At 48.0% G+C, this 19,771-nt stretch overlaps 1 protein-coding gene across 1 annotated transcript in view; it reads right to left on the reverse strand.

Annotated features, from left to right (window-relative positions):
* Positions 1-19,771, reverse strand: part of ACOT7 (acyl-CoA thioesterase 7) — a 90,158-nt gene that overhangs the window by 22,197 nt on the left and 48,190 nt on the right. The window contains exon 7 of the mRNA XM_032636438.1: positions 10,267-10,383. Coding sequence (XP_032492329.1) covers positions 10,267-10,383 — 117 coding nt within the window. The remainder of the gene's footprint in view (positions 1-10,266; positions 10,384-19,771) is intronic.

The raw sequence follows: 19,771 nt of genomic DNA on the forward strand, positions 1-19,771 counted from the left end.
GGGGGGTGGGGAGGGGGAACGGCGGCGGCTCTGGCGGTCCAGTGCGGGCGCCTAAGATGGGTGGCACTGCACTCATCAGCACCACCCACCGAGGCTGACGCCCCCGGGCCCTCGCAGCGGACGCCATGTGGTTCAAGCCCGGGCGGTGGTGGGAAGGCACCAGGGCTTGGGGCTGAGAGCTCTGGCCCTGGAGTCCAGCCTCCCTGCCAGGCTCCACCATGGACCAGCCCTGCGGCCGTGGGCAGTTTAATAAACCCCTCCATCAGCAGTTTCCAGATCGGAAAAACGGGGATAACAAGAGCTCTTGTCTCAAACCCCCAAGTGAGGGGTAATCGTAAAAAGCACTTTATTAGCACAATGTCTGGCACTCGAAAGTGAGCAGCGTTTGCCAGAGTTAAATTTAAATAGATGGAGCGCCTGCAGTGAGCAGAGCTGTGAGCTCATCTCTGTTTCTAAATCATGGTCGAGCTGCCTGGAGTGGCACAACCCAGGAGGGCTGGCAGGTGCCCCACCGACTCCCCCAGCACCCGGGGCCTCTTCCAGGGCAGATTTCAGAAAGAGGACAGGGATTTGGAAAAGAAAACAGAATAATGAAACACTGTTCTTCCCAAGGCCACGTTGTCAAGTGTTGCAAACTTTAAGAACAGCTCAGCGTTTAAGCTCCAGAGAGCTGGGGCAGTGAATGTCCTTAAGAAAAACATGGAATCAACAAAGTAACTTTGGTATTTCTTTTTTTACTTTTACTAATTTATTTATTAAAATTTTTTTCTACTTATTTCTGAGATATACATTTTAAAGTAACAACTAGAATTATGACTTATAACATTATATCAGAACATATAAGATTTTTAGAAACTTCATGTAATGTCTGAAACACTTATATTAACATATTTCCATATAAATAACCCAAAGAAAGTTTAGTATTAGTTGTTTTTTGTTTGTTTGTTTATATTGCAGTTTCTTTAAAAAAAAATTTTTTTTTAATTAATTAATTTTATTTATTTATTTTTTGCTGCGTTGGGTCTTCCTTGCTGCATGCGTGCTTTCTCTAGTTGTGGTGAGCGGGGGGTACTCTTCATTGCGGTGCGTGGGCTTCTCATTGCGGTAGCTTCTCTTGTTGCGGAGCACGGGCTCTAGGCACGTGGGCATCCGTAGCTGTGGCTCGCGGGCTCTAGAGTGCAGGCTCAGTAGTTGTGGTGCAAGGGCTTCGTTGCTCCGCGGCATGTGGGAACTTCCCAGACCAGGGCTTGAACCCTTGTCCCCTGCATTGGCAAGTGGATTCTTAACAACTGCGCCACCAGGGAAGCCCCTGCAGGTTCTTATTAGTCATCAATTTTATACATATCAGTGTATACATGTCAATCCCAGTCGCCCAATTCAGCACACCACCATCCCCACCCCACCGTGGCTTTCCCCCCTTGGTGTCCATACGTTTGTTCTCTACATCTGTGTCTCAAACTTGTGCCCTGCAAACCGGTTCATCTGTACCATTTTACTAGGTTCCACATATGTGCGTTAATATACGATGTTTGTTTTTCTCTTTCTGACTTACTTCACTCTGTATGACAGTCTCTAGATCCATCCACGTCTCAACAAATGACTCAATTTCATTCCTTTTTGGCTGAGTAATATTCCATTGTATATATGTACCACATCTTCTTTATCCATTCATCTGTCGATGGGCATTTAGGTTGCTTCCATGACCTGGCTATTGTAAACAGTGCTGCAGTGAACATTGGGGTGCATGTGTCTTTTTGAATTATGGTTTTCTCTGGGTATATGCCCAGTAGTGGGACTGCTGGATCATACGGTAATTCTATTTTTAGTTTTTTAAGGAATCTCTATACTGTTCTCCATAGTGGCTGCATCAATTTACATTCCTACCAACAGTACAAGAGGGTTCCCTTTTCTCCACACCCTCTCCAGCATTTATTGTTTGTAGATTTTTGATGATGGTCATTCTGACTGGTTTAAGGTGATACCTCATTGTAGTTTTGATTTGCATTTCTCTAATAATTAGTGATGTTGAGCAGCTTTTCATGTGCTTCCTGGCCATCTGTATGTCTTCTTCGGAGAAATGTCTATTTAGGTCTTCTGCCCATTTTTGGATTGGGTTGGTTGTTTCTTTAATATTGACTGGCATGAGCTATTTATATATTTTGGAGATTAATCCTTTGTCCGTTGATTCGTTCGCAAATATTTTCTCCCATTCTGAGGGTTGTCTTTTCATCTTGTTTATTGTTTCCTTTGCAGTGCAAAAGTTTTGAAGTTTCATTAGGTCCCATTTGTTTATTTTTGTTTTTACTCCCATTACTCTAGGAGGTGGATCAAAAAAGATCTTGCTGTGATTTATGTCAAAGAGTGTTCTTCCTATGTTTTCCTCTAAGAGTTTGATAGTGTCTGGTCTCGAATCCATTTTGAGTTTATTTTTGTGTATGGTGTTAGGGAGTGTTCTAATTTCATTCTTTTACATGTAGCTGTTCAGTTTTCCCAGCACCACTTATTGAAGAGACTATCTTTTCTCCATTGTATATCTTTGCCTCCTCTGTCATAAAGTAGTTGACCATAGGTGTGTGGGTTTATCTCTGGACTTTCTATCTTGTTCCATTGATTTATGTTTCTGTTTTTGTGCCAGTACCATATTGTCTTGATTACTGTAGCTTTGTAGTATAGTCTGAAGTCAGGGAGTCTGATTCCTCCAGCTCTGCTTTTTCCCTCAAGACTGCTTTGGCTATTTGGGGTCTTTTGTGTCTCTATACAAATTTTAAGATGATTTGTTCTAGTTCCGTAAAAAATGTCATTGGTAATTTGATAGGGATTGCATTGAGTCTGTAGATTGCTTTGGGTAGTACAGTCATTTTTCACAATATTGATTCTTCCAATCCAAGAACATGGTATATCTCTCCATCTGTTGGCATCATCTTTAATTTCTTTCTTTCTTTCTTTTTTAACATCTTTATTGGGGTATAATTGCTTTACAATGGTGTGTTAGTTTCTGCTTTATAACAAAGTGAATCAGTTATACATATACATATGTTCCCATATCTCTTCCCTCTTGCGTCTCCCTCCCTCCCACCCTCCCTATCCCACCCCTCCAGGCGGTCACAAAGCACCGAGCTGATATCCCTGTGCTATGCGGCTGCTTCCCACTAGCTATCTACCTTACGTTTGGTAGTGTATATATGTCCATGCCTCTCTCTCGCTTTGTCACAACTCACCCTTCCCCCACCCCATATCCTCAAGTCCGTTCTCCAGTAGGTCTGTGTCTTTAATCCTGTCTTACCCCTAGGTTCTTCATGACATTTTTTTTTCTTAAATTCCATATATATGTGTTAGCATATGATATTTGTCTTTCTCTTTCTGACTTACTTCACTCGGTATGACAGACTCTACTTCTATCCACCTCATTACAAATAGCTCAATTTCGTTTCTTTTTATGGCTGAGTAATATTCCATTGTATATATGTGCCACATCTTCTTTATCCATTCATCCGATGATGGGCACTTAGGTTGTTTCCATCTCCGGGCTATTGTAAATAGAGCTGCCATGAACATTTTGGTACATGACTCTTCTTGAACTATGGTTTTCTCAGGGTATATGCCCAGTAGTGGGATTGCTGGGTCATGGGGTAGTTCTTTTTTTTTTTTTTTTTTTTTTTTGGGGTAGTTCTATTTGTAGTTTTTTAAGGAACCTCCATACTGTTCTCCATAGTGGCTGTACCAATTCACATTCCCACCAGCAGTGCAGGAGTGTTCCCTTTTCTCCACACCCTCTCCAGCATTTATTGTTTGTAGATTTTTTGATGATGGCCATTCTGACTGGTGTGAGATGATATCTCATTGTAGTTTTGATTTGCATTTCCCTAATGATTAATGATGCTGAGCATTCTTTCATGTGTTTGTTGGCAGTCTGTATAGCTTCTTTGGAGAAATGTCTATTTAGGTCTTCTGCCCATTTTTGGATTGGGTTGTTTGTTTTTTTGTTATTGAGCTGCATGAGCTGCTTGTAAATTTTGGAAATTAATCCTTTGTCAGTTGCTTCATTTGCAAATATTTTCTCTCATTCTGAGGGTTGTATTTTGGTCTTGTTTATGGTTTCCTTTGCTGTGCAAAAGCTTCATTAGGTCCCATTTGTTTATTTTTGTTTTATTTCCATTTCTCTAGGAGGTGGGTCAAAAAGGATCTTGCTGTGATTTATGTCATAGAGTGTCCTGCCTGTGTTTTCCTCTAAGAGTTTGATAGTTTCTGGCCTTACCTTTAGGTCTTTAATCCATTTTGTGTATGGTGTCAGGGAGTGATCTAATCTCATACTTTTACATGTACCTGTCCAGTTTTCCCAGCACCACTTACTGAAGAGGCTGTCCTTTCTCCACTGTACATTCGTGCCTCCTTTATCAAAGATAAGGTGACCACATGTGCATGGGTTTATCTCTGGGCTTTCTATCCTGTTCCATTGATCTATCTTTCTGTTTTTGTGCCAGTACCATACTGTCTTGATTACTGTAGCTTCGTAGTATAGTCTGAAGTCAGGGAGCCTGATTCCTCCAGCTCCGTTTTTCATCCTCAAGATTGCTTTGGCTATTCGGGGTCTTTTGTGTTTCCATACAAATTGTGAAATTTTTTGTTCTAGTTCTGTGAAAAATGCCATTGGTAGTTTGATAGGGATTGCATTGAATCTGTAGGTTGCTTTGGGTAGTAGAGTCATTTTCACAATGTTGATTCTTCAATCCAAGAACATGGTATATCTCTCCATCTATTTGTATCATCTTTAATTTCTTTCATCAGTGTCTTATAATTTTCTGCATACAGGTCTTTTGTCTCCTTAGGTACGTTATTCCTAGATATTTTATTCTTTTTGTTGCAATGGTAAATGGGAGTGTTTTCTTGATTTCACGTTCAGATTTTTCATCATTAGTGTACAGGAATGCAAGAGATTTCTGTGCATTAATTTTGTATCCTGCATCTTTACCAAACTCATTGATTAGCTCTAGTAGTTTTCTGGCGGCGTTTTTAGGATTCTCTGTGTATAGTATCATGTCATCCGTAAACAGTAACAGTTTTACTTCTTCTTTTCCAATTTGTATTCCTTTTATTTCTTTTTCTTCTCTGATTGTCATGGCTAGGACTTCCAAAACTATGCTGAATAATAGTGGTGAGGGTGGACATCCTTGTCTCGTTCCTGATCTTAGAGGAAATGCTTTCAGTTTTTCACCATTGAGAATGATGTTTGCTGTGGGTTTGTTGTACATGGCCTTTATTATGTTGAGGTAGGTTCCCTCTATGCCCACTTTCTGGAGAGCTTTATCATAAACGGGTGTTGAATTTTGTCAAAAGCTTTTCTGCATCTACTGAGATGATCATATGGTTTTTATTCTTCAATTTGTTAATATGGTGTCTCACATTGATTGATTTGTGTATACTGAAGAATCCTTGCATCCCCTGGGATAATCCCACTTGATCGTGGTGTATGATCCTTTTAATGTGTTGTTGGATTCTGTTTGCTAGTATTTTGCTGAGGATTTTTGCATCTATATTCATCAGTGATATTGGTCTGTAATTTCTTTTTTTGTGGTATCTTTGTCTGGTTTTAGTATCAGGGTGATGGTGGCCTCATAGAATGAGTTTGGGAGTGTTCCTTCCTCTGCAATTTTTTGGAAGAGTTTTGAGAAGGATGGGTGTTAGCTCTTCTCTAAATGTTTGATAGAATTCACCTGTGAAGCCATCTGGTCCTGGACTTTTGTTTGTTGGAAGATTTGTGTGTGTGTGTGTGTGTGTGTGGTATGCGGGCCTCTCGCTGTTGTGGCCTCTCCCGTTGCGAAGCACAGGCTCCAGATGCGCAGGCTCAGTGGCCATGGCTCACAGGCCCAGCCGCTCTGCGGCATGTGGGATCTTCCCAGACCGGGGCAACGAACCCGTGTCCCCTGCATTGGCAGTTGGACTCTCAACCACTGCGCCACCAGGAAGCCCCTTGTTGGAAGATTTTTAATCACAGTTTCAATTTCATTACTTGTGATTGGTCTATTCATATTTTCTGTTTCTTCCTGGTTCAGTCTTGGAAGGTTATACCTTTCTAAGAATTTGTCCATTTCTTCCAGGTTGTCCAATTTATTCTGCATAGAGTTGCTTGTAGTAGTCTCTTAGGATGCTTGTGTGTTCTGCGGTGTCTGTTGTAACTTCTTTTTCATTTCTAATTTTATTGATTTGAGTCCTCTCCCTCTTTTTCTTGATGAGTCTGGCTAAAGGTTTATCAATTTTGTTTATCTTCTCAAAGAACCAGCTTTTAGTTTTATTGATCTTTGCTATTATTTTCTTTGTTTCTATTTCATTTATTTCTGCTCTGATCTTTATGATTCTTTCCTTCTTGCTAACTTTGGGTTTTGTTTGTTCTTCTTTCTCTAGTTCCCTTAGGTGTAAGGTTAGATTGTTTACTTGAGAGTTTTCTTGTTTCTTGAGGTAGGCTTGTATAGCTATAAAAAAAAACTTCCCTCTTAGAACTGCTTTGTGCTGCATCCCTAGTTTTTGGATCATTGTGTTTTCTTTGTCTCTAGATATTTTTTGTTTCCTCTTTGATTCTTCAGTGATCTCTTGGTTATTTATCAACGTATTGTTTAGCCTCCGTGGTTTGTGTTTTTTATGTTTTTTTCCCCTGTAATTCATGTTCTAATCTCATAGCGTTGTGGTCAGAAAAGATGCTTGATATGATTCAATTGTCTACATTTACTGAGGCTTGATTTGTGACCCACAATGTGATCTACCCTTGAGAATGTTCCATGCGCACTTGAGAAGAAAGTGTAATCTGCTGTTTTTGGATGGAATGTCCTATAAATATCAATTAAATCTATCTCGTCTATTGTGTCATTTAAAGCTTGTGTTTCTTATTTATTTTCATTTTGATGATCTGTCCATTGGTGTAAGTGAGGTGTTAAAGTCCCCCACTATTATTGTGTTACTGTCAAATTTTCTGTCTTATAGCTGTTAGCAGTTGCCTTATGTATTGAGGTGCTCCTATGTTGGGTGCATATATATTATAATTGTTATATCTTCTTCTTGGATTGATCCCTTGATCATTATGTAGTGTCCTTCCTTGTCTCTTGTAACATTCTTATTTTGAAGTCTATTTTACCTGATATGAGTATAGCTAGTCCAGCTTTCTTTTGATTTCCATTTCATGGAATATCTTTTTCCATCCCCTCACTTTCAGGCAGTGTGTGTCCCTATGTCTGAAGTAGGTCTCTTGTAGACAGCATATATATGGGTCTTGTTTTTGTGTCCATTCAGCAAGCCTGTGTCTTTTGGTTGGAGCATTTAATCCCATTCACGTTAAGGTAAGTATTGATATGTATGTTCCTGTGACCATTTTCTTAATTGTTTTAGGTTTGTTTTGTAGGTCCTTTTCTTCTCTTGTGTCTCCCACTTAGAGAAGTTCCTTTAGCATTTATTGTAGAGCTGGTTTGGTGGTGCTGAATTCTCTTAGCTTTTGCTTGTCTGTAAAGCTTTTGATTTCTCCATTGAATCTGAATGAGATCCTTGCCAGGTAGAGTAATCTTGGTTTTAGGTTCTTTCCTTTCATCACTTTAAGTATATCATGCTACTCCCTTATGGCTTGTAGAGTTTCTGCTGAGAAGTCAGCTGTTAACCTTATGGGAGTTCCCTTGTATGTTATTTGTCATTTTCCCCTTGCTGCTTTCAATACTTTTTCTTTGTCTTTAACTTTTGCCAATTCGATTACTATGTGTCTCGGCGTGTTTCTCCTTGGGTTTATCCTGTTTGGGACTCGCTGCGCTTCCTGGACTTGGGTGGCTAGTTCCTTTCCCATGTTAGGGAAGTTTTCGACTATAATCCCTTCAAGTATTTTCTCTGGTCCTTTCCCTCTCTCTTCTCCTTCTGGGACCCCTATAATATATGCGAATGTTGTTGCGTTTAATGTTGTCCCAGAGATCTCTCAGGCTGTCTTCATTTCTTTTCATTCTTTTTTCTTTAGTCTGTTCTGCAGCAGTGAATTCCACCATGCTGTCTTCCAGGTCACTTATCCGTTCTTCTGCCTCAGTTATTCTGCTATTCATTCCTTCTAGTGTAGTTTTCATTTCAGTTATTGTATTGTTCGTCTCTGTTTGTTTGTTCTTTAATTCTTCTAGGGTCTTTGTTAAACATTTCTTGCACCGGCCCCAGGGGACTCCATAAACTGTTATTTCAGTTTGGCCCAAATTCCTCTATACACAAAACAAGATGTGACCTAAGAAAATGGAAGCAATCTCTCTGCTCTCTGGGGGGCTCCCCAGGCCAGGAGGCCCAGCTCTGGGGCCCGGGGCCGCACAGGCCCAAGGCCAAGGCTGTGACGGCACGAGGTGCATGGAGGGCCTGCGGAGGGCTCAGCGCCATAGGCGGTAGCCGGTCAGCCCACGGCCCGCCCCTGCACTCTCACTCCATCCATGGTGGAATGTTCTGCCAGAAAGTACGGCTGGTGAAAATGGAGGTCCCTTTCTGTGCTTTGGAATACGAGTAACATTTTAGAAACAAAGTCCTCTCTGTACCCACGTAGCCCTGACGTCCCCCAGGCCCCTCAACGTACCCCTAGAAAAAGTGCTCTCCTCCATCCGGGGTTCATTGTCTCCGCTCAAAACGAACCAACGCGGCCCCTCCTTGACCTCTTTGAAAGGTAATTCTGGTCACATGAGGGACTGAGGGTGAAGTGTCGGGGGTGAGGGCTCTTTCATCGGCTCCTTTTTTCTAACGAAGGAAGGTCAACTTTCATTGTTTGGGAGCTTCTGTCAACTGCAAAGCACCTTCGCCAACAGGGCTGACCTTGAGAAGTCTGGCAGGCTCTTGAGGAAGGCCCACTTTGCTTCTTAGCTGGCGGTGCTCAAAGGGCAACCGGGAGACCCTGAACAAGTGAGCTCTGTGGAACGTAAGTGCATTTTGCACAGTGGGTTTTGAAGTCATGTTTAACAGTGGAGCTGTGATCACAGTGACTTACCCAGGGAGCAGTTCAGAAAAGGAGAGGCCAGGAATCGTGGCACGAGAGGAGCCTTCCTTTTCCAAACGTCCACACCACCACCACCACACCACGGCACCAAGGCCCGGGGGGGAACCAGCCAAGACAGACAAGACCCACTTTTTCTGGGCAAATCCTAAAATGATACTGTGCTCTGTGTCTGAGGCAATCGCCTACTAGCTGGGGAGGGATTCTACAAAGCAGCGCTGCAGACCACCCTTCCCCTAAAAGCACCCCAAATCCAGTGTGGGTCAGACTGACGTGCTCTCAGTTAGGCCAGGAAGGGGAGGCACCCCTTCACCCTTCCGATCTCGGGACGCCTGTCCCCAGCACTCAGGCATTCAACTGACAGGCGTGTCTGCAGGAGAGAGCGCGCAGCCGGGCTGGGACCAGGTCGGGGCCTCGGAGCCCGGATGAGGTCTCTGTGGCTCTGGACCCAGCACTGCTCCACTCAGCAGTGCCCCTCGAGGCTGGTGCCAAGGAGTCAGCCTCCCTTCCTTCTCCTCTGTCCCCCCCACGGCCTGGGGACGGGTCTGACTCAGCTTTTCCAACGGCTGCCTTCCTGGTGAGGCTCCTTCAGAACCAGTCAGGCTCTCGCAGCCCGGACACCCCCGACCCCACGGTGAAGGGCTGCTTTCTGGTGCCACATGGCCTCATCTCAGAAGACACGACAGACAGAAGTCACCACGTGCCAGGAGGGGACAGTCACTGTACCTCTTCAGATGAGCATTTATGTGAAACAAGCACGGGAACCATCTTGTTTCTGGGCGGGGCTGGGACTAGACCTCAGTGTCGGGAAACCACCAACACCAGCGCTGCCCTGGATGGTGCAGGCAGGCTGGCCGAGGAGAGGGCCGGAGGCTTCTCTGCTCTGCCCCCGCCACTGCGTACGGCACGGGGGGACCCGTGCCCCCAGAGAGAGGTTACGTGCCGCCACGGGATCTGGTGGCAGTGGTCGCAGCAACTGTGTGTGTAGGGTCTTCGCAGGGCTCCGTGCCTGGGGCAGTTTAAGAGGACGAGTTTATGTGGCTCTTCAGCAGGATAAAGGCCCCAATCTCAACTGAGTTACAGAATTTACCAGACTGAAAAGTCAAACCGGCAAACCGTAACTTCACAGATGCATCACCAAAGGCAGACTCGAGGCTCTGGCTCCTATGTCCTGGCAGATGGGCAGAGGCCAGGGTCCGGGACAGGCAGGGTGAACCAAAAGCAAACTGTACACGGGACCCAAGCAGCCAAGGCAGCGCCCCTCTTTGTTGGTGGAGTTCTCTTACCTTTTCGGATCTTGTCGTAAAAGTTAATGGCGTCCACAGAAGCCGTGACGATGTTGGTCTTGCAGTGACGCGCGGCCACGATCCCGGCCACCTCGTCCATGAGCTTCATGGTGACCCCTGCAGAGAAGGGCAGGCGGCAGGTTAGACATGGGGAAGGGGAGCCTATTGCCTGTCCTGGAAACAAGTTATGGGAAACAATGCCCCCATTCCCACCCGCAGGGCCGCAAACCTGGCTTCCCTGAGAGCTTTGGAAGATGACTGTGGCTGAGGTTCTAGGCCACTGACAAAGTGACGACCATTCTCCTAACCTCTACAGGCATCCTATCCTGCCAGGAAAGCTTTGTCACACTCTCCACCAGGATGGCCGCAATCAGAAAGCCAGATGTCAAGCGCCGGTGAGAATGTGGAGAAATCGGAACCCTCTACACGGCTGCTGGGGATGGAAATGGTGCAGCCGCTTTGGAAACAGTTGGGAGGGTCTTGAAAGGCTAAACACAGAGCTGCTACGTGACTCAGCAATTCCACTCCTAGGTGTGCACCGGAGAGAAATAAAAACAGGCGTTCACGCAAAGACCTGTACACGAGTTTTTGATCCCATGAGAGCATTACTCATAATAGCCCCAAGATGGAAGCAACCCAAATGTGCACCAACCAATAAATGCACAAGAAAATGTGGCATAGCCATACAATGGGATAGTATTTAGCAGTAAAAAGAAACAAAGCACTGACATAGGCTACAAAATGGATGAACCTTAACACATTACGCTGAGTGAAAGAAGCCAGACACAGGGCTTCCCTGGTGGCGCAGCGGTTGAGAGTCCGCCTGCCGACGCAGGGTACGCGGGTTCGTGCCCCAGTCCGGGAGGATCCCACATGCCGCGCAGTGGCTGGGCCCGTGAGCCATGGCCGCTGAGCCTGCGCGTCCGGAGCCTGTGCTCCGCAACGGGAGAGGCCACAGCAGTGAGAGGCCCACGTACCGCAAACAAAAGAAAACAAAAGAAGCCAGACACAAAAGACCACATCTTGGAGGATTCCACTTATATGAAATCTCCAGAATAGGCAAATCCATAGGTACAGAAAGTAGATGAATGGCTGCCTAGGGATAGGGGATGTGGGAGAAGTGGGGAATGGCTGCCAATGTGGTTATGAGGCTTCTCTTCGGGGTGATGGAAATGTTCTGAAATTGATTGCGGTGACAGTTGTGTAACTCTGAACAGACTAAAAATCAATGACTTGTAATGGGTGAGCTGTATGGCATGTGAATTACATCTCAATAAAGCTGTTATATAAGAAAACAAACAAAACTAGACAAGTGGGCTGACTGAGAGAGCACTGTCGGACCAAGGTGTCTAAAACCTCAGGCCGTAGACGTTTTCTTCTGCTGGCGCTCCCTTAATTGACGGGATCAGGACGGCATACCTGCTGCTAACCCCCTACCCCCCCCCCGTTCCTGCCCCACCAAGGGCAACACAATATTCTTCTTATCTTATATTTAAAACCTTAAACCATATCTTTTATTAGGTCAAACTACATGAAATGGCCAATATTCAAACGTTTTGACCTATAAAAGCAGCAAAATGATATTGATCTACCTGACAACTATCAGAAATCTTAAAACTTATGTGGACTTCCCTGGTGGCGCAGTGGTTAAGAGCCCGCCTGCCAATACAGGGGACATGGGTTCGAGCCCTGTTCCGGGAAGATCCCACGTGCCGCGGAGCAACTAAGCTCGTGAGCCACAGCTACTGAGCCTGCGCTCTAGAGCCCGTGAGCCACAACTATGGAAGCTAGCGCGTCTAGAGCCCGTGCTCCGCAACAAGAAAAGCCACCGCAATGAGAAGCCCGCACACTGCAATGAAGAGTAGCCCCCACTCACCACAACTAGAGAAAGCCTGCACGCAGCAACGAAGACCCAACACAGCCAAAAGCAAACAACAACAACAAAAAGTTATGTACATTCACCCAAGGACACAGAATGATTTCTAAAAATGCAGAGAGAGGCAGGCTCATAAAACCCTGGCTCCCAGGGAGTCATGTTTCAGGTGGGGCTCGTGAACTTCAGTGCCTGCAGGGCCAGGCAGGTGACGCCGGACAGCTGACGGCGAGGAGAGCTGGCGGGGACCCTTCTACAGGACAGCTGCTGCTCAGCCCCTCCTACTGTCCCTCAGCCCCAGGAACAAGGGCCCAGCACGACCAGACTAACGATATTTTAAGAGAAGCCTGGAACCTACAAGTTTATGAAGAATCTACCAATTTTTAAACATTGGTGATTAATTAAAACTCTCTTTACCGTGAAGGGGAAACAAAATACAATAAACTAAAAACAGGACAGAAGCCCCGTATGTAATGGACCAGAGGCCTCGTACAGATACTACAGCAGAAGACACTAGTTATAAGGAACGTGGGAGACAGGGAGGGGCCCTCTGTCTGGGAGAGGCATACCTGGGGGGTTGGTATACTCTTCTCTCTACCTTTGTGTATATTTGAGCACGTCCATAATAAAAAAGTTTTTTTAAAGAAAACATTGGGGTTGTTGATTTTAAAATTATGCTTCTATTACCATGACTTTTCTCATGCAAGATCCTGACGATGACGATGAAGCATGGAGACAATGGGGCAGAGTTAGCGGGCACCTGCCACTCTCAAAGCGTTTTCAAAGATACTGCGCCAACGGAGGCTCAAAGTCACACAAGGTCCAATGCTAAAGAGAGTGCAAATGAGAGGCTGGGGAAAGGCTCTTCGGCAGAAAACAGAACCACCGGTGCCAGGTGTTAACCCTGGGCGGCTGGCAGGGCAGGGCGGCTCCGGGCTTCAAGCAGCTTGGCGCTCAAGGTCTGAGACAAGGGGTAACACCTGGCTTTGCGAGGAGCCTCTGGGGGGTTAAGTCATATTGGAAATGGACCCGGGAAGCCATGCCTAAGCCCAGCACGAGTCCTTCCTGGCCTTTCTACCCACGGTGAGGGAGGGGCCTTGATGAAGGCAGGGCAAGTGCTGGCTTAGCAGCCAAGTCCCTCACCGGCCTGGGGCTCCAAAGAGGTGAAAACACAGGCCAGCATACAGGTCACCTGGCGGGGGAGGGCACTGTCCCTCCCACAGGGTGGTTCAGAGCTGGGAGGGCCTGGGCCTGAGCGCCCCCTGCCCCCGCCTGGCTGGGGACCCTGAGCAGGCAGATCATCCTCCGAGCTTTGGGCTCTGCATCTGCAAATTAGAAGAGATGGCAGCAGGGACACGCAGGTAGCCGTGCAGAGCGAACAGGAGCTGAGCGGCTGCAGCTCAGAGACTCAGGGGCTCGTGCGCACCCTGACCTCCACCCTGGTTTAATTCGGGGCTTTGGGTAGAGAGCTGTGGTCTAGAGGGTAAATGTCAACAGAAAGAGAAAGATGAGGGAAATGTCTCAGAACACCAGGAAACACGCTGGGCAAGGGCGACACACACCACCTGCGGATGAGGCCGTGGGTCAGTGTGCGCGTCTGCGCCTGCGTGTGTGTGTACACGTGCGTGTGTTTGTTTCCGAGAGGGAGTGAGAGAGCCCAGACTGAGTGCTCCTAGGCTGACCTGCCTCATAAAATTCACGTCGTTAGAGCAGCTGGACAAGTGGTCCCACTCTCAAAAGGATTCGGTGTGAGCTGGAGGCTTGAATTCAGAAGGTGTTTCCCGTAGACTTACTCCAAGTGCGATAAGTGACCAGCAAAACTCATTCGGTGTCTGGGGTCGGCTGCATTTGCCATGAAACACAGCTGCAAAGACGATAATTTATTACATTAAGCAAAGGCCGATCCAGAGTCTTGAAACAGTTGAATGCAAGAAGGATGAAGAGACAGAGGGGATTCTGGTAGAAACTGTATGCGTGTGTCACGGGGGAGGGGGGTTTGCAGGCATTTTAACCAGAGGATGTTAGAAATTTATGATGGAATGTGTACTACGTGCGGCTGTCCTGTTTTTCGATGGAGACACCAGCGAACTCAGCCACATCAGGGTCCTTCTGGGAACAGATGAGACAGAGATAGCCAGAGATTTTTTTTGAGAGAAAAACAAAGAAAGGCGACACTGGAGTCTGGTGCAGGATGGTGGTGGGAGCAGAGAACTAGACGAAAAACAGCGGGCGTTTACGGAGGTCCAGGCGCAGGCAATGCTCCAGCGCGTGGCTCAGAGCCCCTCAGGCTGGAAGGACACTGTCCTTGTTCACTAATGCCCCCTGGGGCCAGCCCCATGGTAGGCTCTTAGCACATACTGAGTGTAAGAACAAATGAATGAACAAACGAATGAACGAGTGCTGGCCCTCCCTGGACAGCAGCCTCGGAGGGGGAGGGGCCCTTATTGTCTCCGTTTTACAAAGCAGGAAGCAGAGGCACGTATCCGTGTCTCACGCTGGCTCACGCCCTCAGGCAGAGGCGGGGACCAGCTCCTGACCACAGGCCACCAGAGGCCACGCTGCCTCTCGACCCAGATCCCACGGTACTGAGACTAAGACAGGACTGTGGAGAAGACAGCTCAAGTTCCTGCTGAGAGGTGGCGGTGGCAGCGACATCCATGTGTGCAGGGTGGGGGTCCCGGATCCAGAGCTCCCAAGTCACCGGGTGGTGTCATCGCGGAGGGGTGGCTTGGAGTTCGGAAAGAAAGAATTTATATTGGGATTAATGTTTAGAACACAGAAGGTACCTACAATTAATCCCTTATTTGTAGGTCCTGAAAGGCAGAAGCTAAGAATGGAAGACTAAATGGAACAAGTAATAATCAGCTCCTTCAACCAGCGTTTTGCCCCATTTATCCAAAATGCAGGGACTTCCCTGGTGGCGCAGTGGTTAAGAATCTGCCTGGCAACGCGGAGGACCCGGGTTCGATCGCTGGTCCAGGAAGATCCCACATGCCGCGGAGCAACTAAGCCCGTGTGCCACAACTACTGAGCCCACGTGCCACAACTGCTGAGCCTGTGCTCTAGAGCCCGCAAACCACAACTACTGAGCCCGCGCGCCTAGACCTGGGCTCCGCAACAAGAGAAGCCACCGCGATGAGAAGCCCGCGCACCACAACCAAGACCCAACGCAGCCAAAAATAGAAAATAATTTTAAAATGCAGGTAGAGGTTCCACGAGGGACTTCACTGTTACTAAATATACTGCAGGATCCAAAGCATGTGCTAGCCAGGATGGGCTCTGAGCCCAGGGCACACGGGGTGGGGTGGGGGAACGTGAGCAGCTGGCTGAGCTCCTGCTGCCCCGTCAGCCCGGTGTGGCACCCCCAGACCATCACATCACGTGACACGGAAGCTGGCACACGGCGGGGACACGCCTTACAGTCCCCGTGTCCTGACCAATTCAGAACCTGACACACAGCACTCAGAAAGGGCTGCAAGTGAGTAAGTGAATCGGGGACCAAAGGAACGCTGAATCGACCCCAGGAAGCAGCTCCAATAGTAAGTCACAGGGCCCAAACTTGGGTAACAATCACAGTTAGTCCAGGTGAGGCCAGGAAAAGCCAGGTGAGCTGCTAGGGGACGTGTCTGATGACAAAATCACTATTCATCTCACACGTGAAGAGACAGCCCCCTGCTGACCCCAAGAGCCAGCAACAAATCTGAACTGGGAGACCAGGGAGAGAACTGCGATTGGCTGAGACCCATAGGAAACAAGTGGTTACAGTGACGGCTCCAGGGCCCACGTCAGGAGGCAGACATGACCCCACCACACGAGTCTACTATCAGATGATAGCCCAAATCGGGGCTGATCCCAGGTACTGGGACAGTGATATACGGGCAGCTGGTGACAAGGCTGAGGAGGAATCCCAGCACTGAGGGACAGGAGGTCTGCTCCACAAGGAGAGGCGCTCCAGACGGGTCCCACCTGGACCATCTCCGCCCACCTCCGTTATCTCTACCTCCCGGGGACCACGGTGGGGTCAGTGGGAAGTGACAGCAAGGTAGATTTTAGGGCTCACTACACGGAAAAACTTTCTGGGGGAAAAACAGACTTGTGCAGAACTCAAGTGTTTGGCCTTCTACAGGCGGGGCTCCCGGACCCCCGCTTTGCGTGCGGGTAGCACGGGGTCAGCGCTGGAAGCAGAAATCTGTGCCCGCGGCTCCCGGCGGCCCCGAGTCTGTTCTCACAAACGCGACGGAGAACTGTGAAGCACAACCGGGCCCTCTGGGGTCCTGTGCGCAAAGTGGACTCTGGCGGCTACTTAGAGGGAAAGGAACTGATCTCTTAAAACTGAGATTACAGGCACCTCAGAGACATTGCGAGCTTGGTTCCAGATCCCTGCAATACAGGGAATTTAGAAATAGAGTTGGTCAAACGAATTTTTTGGTTTCCCAGTGCATATAAAAGTTATGTTTCTACTACACCGTCATCTATTACGTGTGCAATAGCATTATGTCTAAAAAAGCAATGTACATACCTTAAATAAAAAAGAATTTATTGCTAAAAAATGCTAACCATCATCTGGGCTTTCAGTGAGTTGTAATCCTTTTGCAACAGCAACTGTTGCAACCAAAGTCACTGATCTCGGGTCACCATAACAAATACAAGAATAATGAAAAAATTTGAAATATTCCAAGAATTACCAAAATGTGACACGGAGACATGAAGGGAGCAAATACTGTTGGAAAACGGGTGCTGCACAGAGATGCTCAATGCAGAGTTGCCACAAGCCTTCAATTTGTTTAAAAAAAATAAAATAAAATCTGTGAAGTGCAACAAAGTGAAGCTCAATAAAACAAGGTCTGCCTGGACAATAAAGTGTTGGTTATGAGCCCTCTTCCCTCTTCCCTCTTCCCGGTGAGGAACAACCCTGGACCCATCGCTGCACGGGTCTGGGCTGAGACATTCTTGTTCTCTGTTGCTAAGAGAAAATGGCCCTTGCAGAAAACAGACGATAAAATCCACATAATCTCATCCCGTTATGACATTTGTAAAGAAAGACTGTTAGCACAAAATATCCTTATCTATGATGGTAGACACGAGACATTACAATCAATGTGTCCACTGAGAAAAATAAATTTTGTTTAAAAACAAAAACAACCAGAAACCCAGCTGCCTGGTTTGTAACTGCCCTTCCTCTTACTTTGCCCAGCCGGGCCCTCTGTCCTGCCAGAGGGAGCCACCAGCCCTTTCTGACACTGGAAGTCACCTTCTCCCCTTCACTTTTTATGCTTTAATTAAAAATATCAAGTATCTGAGTTTTCTCAAAAATGCCTCGGGCTTCCCTAGTGGCGCAGTGGTTGAGAGTCCGCCTGCCGATGCAGGGGACACAGGTTCGTGCCCCGGTCCGCGAGGATCCCATGTGCCGCGGGGCGGCTGGGCCCGTGAGCCATGGCCGCTGAGCCTGCGCGTCCGGAGCCTGTGCTCCGCGGCAGGAGAGGCCACAACAGTGAGAGGCCCGCGTACCGAAAAAAAAAAAAAAGCCTCTTTCCAGGTTCCCACTGAAAAACCTCATCAATTCATTCCTATTTAGATACAATAGGTGCCGCTGACGATGGGAAAAGAACTTTGGCAAATTAGTCTGTCGTGAGCTGCTCTTATTACCTGAGATTCGCCATTTAAAAGATGACAACAAAACAGTAGGATCTGCTGCCCTTGGATACTGCGTTCATTTCAGGAATTATGGGAAGGAAAAAAGTAAGACTTGCTTGGCCACTAACATACAGATAAACATCGGGTACCGGAGACATTTTGGAATCTAACACTTAACTGCTTACAGGTTTGCGTTTGCTTTTGTTTTTAAAGTACCGACAACACGTTGACCGGCTTAAAAATAGAGGCTGAATTTTCTTTTCCCGGGCCTGCCTGGCTGACTGTGTAGCACGCCTGCTGCAAACCCAAAGCAGCCGTTGGCAGCTCAGAGCCCGGCGCCACCGACTACGCTGTGGGGGGCGATTCGTGATGCCCCCATTTCTATATTTAGTCCCAGCTGAAGGGGTGTGGGTGCCGGCCTCCTATATTAAGAAAACGATAGTAAGTTCATCTTATTTTAACTAGCCCACCGTTTGGAAATTACAGGGGGAGTTATTCTAAGAGCCGGTTGAGCGACAGCCTCCCGAGACTTGTCTGGCTTCTCCCCCTTCAGGTTCCAAATGTACTTGCAGGTCTCTGGGAACCGGACCAAGGGCAGAGGAATATTAATTAAGGTAGCTAATAAAGGTTGTTTTTGGAAATTAATGCACAGTGAGTGAAGACGATTGGTTTCTAATGACAAATGTCAAAGGTGGGATCTGGCGGAGGCCTCAGGCACAGCTGGATGCGGCTCCCCCCGCCCCGGGGCAGCGCAGGCGGCTGCCAGGCCACGAGGCCACGTCTTACTTCTGTATCAGGGAACTGGAGAAGGTCACAATTAAGTTTGCTTACTGCTGTTTGAGAATCAATGCCTTCCCTGTTTTGAACAGGCAACAGGGGAAGTAGGGCACACGTGTTCCTGCCCCAAATGCCATGGAGAGCAGGGAAAGGTGGCAGTGGTTACGCACGAGCCCCTCCCAGTGGGACGTGGTGGCCTCGCCGGAGTCCACACGAGGCAAGGTCACGCCTTTGACGGCCCACAACCACTCTGGAGGGTGTCAGTTTCCTCCCAGGAGTCCAGGCTGCAGGCAGGGGTGAGGCTAACACAGAAGAATTCACGCTCCTGACGCTGAGCAGGAAAGACACCGTTAGGGGACGTCTGCCGTGTGTGCCCCTAGTGATCGCAACCAAAGGGGAAGCAAAAGCTGACTAACGGGGCACCACAACCCCAAGCACCGGTCTGTTCGTAGGGAAGGACGTGCGCAGGCTGTAGAGCCGGCTGGGTTTCTCAGGTGAGATGCTTTGCAGCTCAGGAAGAAGAGGGGCCAGGAGCCTCACACGTCCCCAGCTGCTCAGGGGACCAGTGCGGGCAGGAGGAAACCAGTTCCGGGATGGGTGTCAGCAGGCCCTTTGGGCGGGGAGGCAGCAAGCTCACAGGCAGCTCATAGCGCCTGGGGCTTCAGGGCTGTAACCAGACCCCAGCTCCTGCCCTTCCATCCAGATGGACAGACAGGAAGCTGCTCTCTGGAGCCTTCGCGGCAGAGAACGGTATATTCAGAAACAAGGATTCTTGGAAAGTGAGAACTGGAAGGAACGGGGGCCATCGCCTAACACAACTCAGCCTCGCGATGAAGAACGGGGGCCCACACCGGCCTTCACGCCCTCACCTCTTGACCCCATGAGACCAGAATCTCCTCGAAAGGAGGAAACACGGCTTCCTGGCCTCCTTGCTTCGTCCCGGGCCACAGGTTGGACACCCACTCTAGCACGCAGCAGGGGCTCCAACGAAATGAGGTCACAGAGCTGAAGAGGAGTATCTGTGCCTCCTTCTGCATTTTTCTGTGAAATCAGTTCCTCCTCCAGGTGCAGAGGACCGCTTTTTCATAACTGCCCCACGAAACCCGAGCAGACACGAGCATCTGTGCAGGGGTCGCACGCCTCGCCTCGCCTCCCAGAACTCCTTCGCTTGGCAGGGGCTCCTCTCGGCCCGCGTGCCCCCTGCCACCCCGGGGCTGCCGT

This window comes from Phocoena sinus, chromosome 1, assembly GCF_008692025.1.
Source record: "Phocoena sinus isolate mPhoSin1 chromosome 1, mPhoSin1.pri, whole genome shotgun sequence".
In the NCBI taxonomy this organism is placed as follows: domain Eukaryota; kingdom Metazoa; phylum Chordata; class Mammalia; order Artiodactyla; family Phocoenidae; genus Phocoena; species Phocoena sinus.